Raw genomic sequence first — 6090 nt, forward strand, 5'->3', positions numbered from 1 at the left:
TTCATACTTACTTTTACAATAGATGTCATCAGAAGTGCAAACAGAAATAGTGTTGTCCTGAGAACGTTGAGGATGTTCACCAACCTCAGTGGTGCAGTTGTTAACGCGTTGGACTTTGGATCTGGAGGTTGGTGGTTCAAGTCCAAGTCATGTCATGAAATTTATCTAGGTGAAATAATCAGGGAACGATGTTTGTGACAAGCATTTAAATATGCTTAACACAATTAGAATTCCTTTCATTCATTAGAAGCAGTTGCTGCTTTGGTCCGTCATCTTGCTAATGGCATTGTGCCATGGAACAATGTACGCTCCCTCAATGCTCGACGTGGTGTAGCACTTGATAAATGTCCTGGAGTTCGTCCAATAGGCATTGGGGAATGTTTACAACGTCTTTGTGCAAAAACTATGGTTCTCCTTACTGGGGTTGATGTTCAAGAAGAATGCTGTGCTGATCAACTTTGCGCTGGCATTAAAAATGGTATTGAAGGAGCTATTCATGGGATTTCCTCCATATTTCATGAGGAGGATACTGATGGACTTCTTCTGGTAGACGCTAAAAATGCTTTCAACATTTTGAGCCGTCCTGTTGCTCTTTGGAATGCAAGAATATTGTGGCCCAGATGTGCTCGTTTTCTCTTCAATGCATACCAAGGTTATTCTTTCATTGTCTTTCGGAACAGCAATGAAAGAATCCTAAGTCAAGAAGGTACGAGCCAAGGAGACCCATTGTCCATGCTGCTTTATGCTGTGGGTATTTTGCCTTTGATCAGAAAACTCAAATCTGACCATTATACGCAGAATTGGTATGCTGATGATTCTTGTTGCATGGGGAAACTGCTAGAAATAAGAACTTGGTTTGATAGTTTGATGTCTGAAGGTCCTCTTTATGGTTACCATCCAGAACCTGCCAAGAGCATCATCATTGTGAAACCAGAGTTGAAATCTCAAGCAGAGCTTTTATTCCAAGATCTCAACGTTAAGATTGAGTTGTCACATCGCTTTCTGGGAAGTGTCATTGGTCCTGATGAGATGAAGAAAGAATTTATAAAAGAAAAAGTGTCCAAATGGATAACTTGTGTACGTCACTTGGCAAATGCTGCAAAACAAGATCCACAATCGGCTCTCACAGTCCTGACTAAATCACTGCAGTTTGAATGGTCCTTTATCCAGCGAGTTGTAGATGGGTGTAATGATGAGTACATGCCATTGAAAGATGTGTTGCATTCTTGCTTCCTACCTTCATTGTTTGGACGAGAGATAAATGATATTGAAAAAGAACTCATACATCTTCCAGCACGTCTTGGTGGCTTGGGTATTAATGATCCAATGAAGGCTGCTGAAACTTCTTATGAAGTTTCTGTGTCCTGTAATTCAAAAATAGTACATTCAATCAAAACTGGTGAACCTCTTGATGTACAACAACACAACATGTGGGTCCAAGGAAAACTAAAAGTACAAAAAGCACTTAAGAGAATCCAACAAGAAGAATTGAGTAAAAGATTGATATCTCAATTACCACGAAAGAAGAAAAGAAAATTGGAACGAATCACCAGTAACAATTGCTCTCAATGGCTCACAGTGATACCAATATCAAATGATCACTTTGATTTGTCCCCAACACAGTTTCGTGATGCTTTAGCAATGCGTTATGGCAATGAATTGCAAGGCCTTCCCGCTAATTGCGATGGATGTGGCCAAGAGATGAATCTCAACCACGCTTTGGACTGCAAAAAAGGTGGTCTAGTCAAGTTTGGTCATGACTATTTGCGTGATGAGTGTGCTGCATTAGCTGGCCTCGCCTATAATGGTGTGACTATCGAACCAGTTGTTCGTGAAGCTGGTCCTAATGGAGGTGCTTTGATAACTGATATCAAAGTCAATGGTATTTGGGAATCTGGAAAGGCTGCGTTTTTTGATAATCGCGTAATCAACGCTGACGCTCCTTCCTACGAATCCCAAGAGTGGACAACTACTTCTAAAGCTCATGCCAAGGAGAAACATACTAAATATGACAAGGCGGTTGAAGATATTCGGGGCTCTTTTTCTCCACTTATTTGTTCGGTTGATGGTGCGTTACATCTTGAGTTCACATCCTTCCTGAAAAGAATAGCCTCAACACTAAGTGCAAAATGGAACAAGTGCATCAGCCAGTTATCAGGGTGGATAAAACTAAGGTCCAAATAGCGATTATACGGGCAGTGTCCCTGAGGCTGCGAGGGACCCGGTACAAGGCAGAAGTTTGAACTTGGAAGATGGAGCAGGGGTTCCCTAGTGTGATGTTTTCTGGAAATGTTTCTTTTTTTATGAAAAATAAAATATATTTCCTTTTTTACTCTCTCAAAAAATAAATTAACCAATAAAATCAATCAGTGAAAGAAATCAAAAAAAAAAAAAAAAAAAAAAAATAATGACAGCAAGTAAGAAGCGTTGTCATACAAATCATTAGAATAATTTCATTAGGAATAATTTGTACAATGAGTTCCTACAGTCATGTTGGACTGAATGATCCAGTTTAAGTGCTATGGCCAAGAGCAGGGCTGGGTTCAACCTAGGAAACTTATGAAGTAACTAACCAACGGTAAGTGGGCAATTGATTAAATGTTACGTGTAACAATAGGCAATAGCCATAATTTGGGTTGATGTATGATGTGTAGGATTACAGTATTCTTGAAGAATTGATTTACAGCCATCCTTATAAGGAATTGGCTTATTAGCCCGTGTTCTGTGGAACCCGGGAATAGAGTAGTGCCGTAAAAGCACTTTTTCTGACTATGAGTCACAGTAAAAGTCCTTTTTTAGTGTCCCGTAGAAGCCCTAGGTTCAACATTTCACTGAGCTACTAACTTGAACGTTATCGGTATCGGTTAGAGAACTCCCCTGATTCTTGTCTTAATCCACTTTTCCATTTTCACTGCAGCGGGAAGTCACAAAACATTTGGCAAGTGTCAACTCATTTGCAGTCGAGTATTGTTAACGCTATCGCTAAATGGTAACATTGTAATGTAAGTGGAAATCACAGTGTGATTTTTCAGAGCCATATGTATGTCATCGTTCATGTAATTTTGTAGTAAACTCTTAGGTAATCTCATTTCTTAAGTTTCGATTGTGTCTTATATATACCAGACATGACAATAAAATGCTTATGTCTAATTGTGTTTATTTAATTCACCTCAATGACAGCAGTTAAATGCAATTTGTCTAAGGTTGTCCGAACTGTCATAGGCTATTGTTTAGTTTAGTGGTTGAAGTCCATTAACAATAACGTACTCGACCGGACGTAGAGTTCACATTCATATCGTAATAGACATATTAGTATGCATCCCTAGACTGTCGGGAACAGAATAGTGGTATTGAGCGGGGAAACCATTGATTTGTTGATGGGGAAGTGGTGCACACTCAAGTGTTGACTGGTTGAGAGGGAAGGATTAATTAAACAAAGTTCAATTACGCCCTTGTGGTTGTGTGGCAGAAAGTTATGCAATAAATTTCCATAAATGGAGAAAAGAATTAAGAAAGTCTTGAAGCAAGGAAGAAAAGTTGACTTCTGTTTGGGATGGTTTAGTTTAAATCTGGATTTAAAAATGAGAAATAATATCTCAATCAAGATTAAACTTGTCTAGTTTGTCCTACAACAATTTCCTTATTCAGCTTTCAGCTTGGAGGAGTGTCCTTCCATTGAATCAAAAGTTTATGCCTATCTTGTTCTTACCTAAAATGAGAATTCCTAGTTTGCAAGTTGCAGGAATCCTGAAGGCGTGGTATAGGTACAAGTACATACTCCGTACATATCAAATCAAAAGTCTTCTTCTTTTACTGCACCTTTTTTCACCAATCTTATTTGAGGTCGGCGTTATCCCTCCTTTTATCCTACCCCTCCTACCCACCCCCCACTACGCATCTAATGCCTCTCATCTTCTCCATCCCTTTTCTCTCAAGTCTTCCTCAACTACCTGGTCCACCTTATCTCTCCACATCAAATCAAAGGGAAGATACAAAACTAGACAAGCCCTCGTTGAAGAGTTCTTACCTTTTCGGTCGAGGCGGAATGCGGAGCACTATTGGACGTGGTGTTCCATAGCATAGGCCAGGGGGCCTTCCAATTCATCCTCATCCTCAATCACGCTCAGGCCTTTCAGGTGGACCGCTTCTTGGCGAAACCGAAAAAACGTTATATTTGTGTCTTACCTATGAGGTAAATCTCCCTTATAGAAACCTTAAGTTCCTTCTGTAATTTCTTTCTTCTTATTAGAAACTTCAATTTAAATCCCAAATGGTGGTAAAAACCCGATTTTATCCCGGAACTATATGAGCATTTCCATTGCGAAAATAGAACCCTAACACAGTATATGGTGAGGCAGGTACAAAAGTAAAACTACTTCTACATGATGTTAGATGTACATAGAAGGAAGTATGTAAAATAGAAACTTAGATGCTCATATTTCACGACCTTAATTCCTAGAAGAAATGTAAACTTATTTCTGCAAACATCTCCATAATTCTTTACTTGTTTTCATTCTTACTGAAAGTTAAGTTCTCTGTTCTATAAACAAGATATGACTTCTTACTTCGCTAGTTTAATGGTCATATAGAGCTCTATAATATTCTCTTGCAGAATAGCAAACTTACCTCCTAAAGCTTTATTATGACAAATTTAGTCTTAATTTTATATGTCAAACAGTCAAATACTGTATAATCCCCTTTTTCTGTTTTTTCACAATGAGTGTGATCTTTATAAGAAGTAAAGCCCCGTAGTACGAGACTAATATCTAAAGATATAACTTCAAGTCCTTCTTCAGTGGTGAATGATTACTTACGTGGTAAACCAGAGGTTCAGAGTTATGTTCTGCCTCCTTGTGTATTAAAAAAGGTTACTGACTTGTTAACATGCATTTACAGTCGGGCTAAAGTCGTGATATTACTTGATATGGACATCTTCATGTACATGTAATATGTTGCATGTTTTATGTATTCCGAACTCGAAATTATGTCTCCTACACTTCGTCTTTTTGGGAGACAATGTGGGGCGGGGCGGGATTTGAATTATTGTCGATACGTAAGTTTATCTATCATACTTGGCCTCATAGTAGGACGTTTAACTCGGACACCGGTATTTAAGTTTACAATAACCAAAGGAAATACAAACTGTTACCTACGAACGTTATCCAACATCTACAAAATACACGCCATGAACGGCTACTCAAGTTAACAAGTAAGTAAATAAAGTAAACGAGGCAGAACATAAAGAAGAGAGCCAGAGCTTTAAGTAAAAGAGTAAGAAAGTAGTATAATAATACTACGAAACTCCAGTAACACATTATGCGAACAACACCATGGTGCTAACATGAGTAAGAGCTCATTCCAAAAAAAAGAGGGAACACTAAAATACCGAAAAGTTTGTTTTTCTCCTATAGTTAAAGTAACACCTCCCAAACACCTTACCTTTAAGAACAATTATCGTTAACGGCGGGGGTAAGCCGAAGAAAATAGGAACCAACAACTCTTAATTAAAGCGGTTATTAATAAAACGAAGAAAAGTCAAAAACCAAACAAGGAAACATAAGATACAAGGACACGAAAACATTAAGGCACAACCAATATATAAGATATCCCCTTTATCGCATCTTCTGAACCTTTCAGACTAACTCGAGAGGAGTAGATTTATAAATTGTAAAACGCAGTTATATTGTACAAAAGACAAAAAAAAGATCGCCAAATAAAATGGTTTGCCTTTTGAGCACTTTACTACATTTGTTTTTAACTTAAAAATTACTAGTTTTGTTTCATTTGTGTAACACAGTAACACTATAGATTATTATTTATTCTTTATTGTTTTAAAAAGCTTGTTTTTTAATGAGTCAGCCTCACAGACGGTTTAAAGAGCTGTATCAGGCAGGCAGCTCTTCGCTTTTCGAATTAGAAGGGGGGTTCAGCAGGCAGCTACTCGTTTTCTCGCATTGTGAACCGCCAGTGGTTAAAATTAGTCGCTCGACAAACACACAAAGCCAGTGCGCCGGCTCCGAGGCTTGCGCCCGGCAGCCGGGTTTACATTCGGCCGGGAGCTCGCCGGGCCTGTACTACACGCGCCCGCCG

The 6090-nt window shown here is 38.7% G+C and overlaps 1 protein-coding gene across 1 annotated transcript in view; it reads left to right on the plus strand.

The window, feature by feature from the left end:
• Positions 1-405: 405 nt before the first annotated feature.
• LOC103524078 overlaps positions 406-6090 on the plus strand; it is a 9659-nt gene continuing 3974 nt past the window's right edge. Inside the window, exon 1 of the mRNA XM_008489083.1 lies at positions 406-2068. Within this exon, the coding sequence (XP_008487305.1) occupies positions 406-2068 (1663 nt within the window). The remainder of the gene's footprint in view (positions 2069-6090) is intronic.

The sequence above is a fragment of the Diaphorina citri genome, unplaced genomic scaffold, assembly GCF_000475195.1.
Source record: "Diaphorina citri unplaced genomic scaffold, Diaci psyllid genome assembly version 1.1 scaffold93030, whole genome shotgun sequence".
In the NCBI taxonomy this organism is placed as follows: Eukaryota; Metazoa; Arthropoda; class Insecta; order Hemiptera; family Psyllidae; genus Diaphorina; species Diaphorina citri.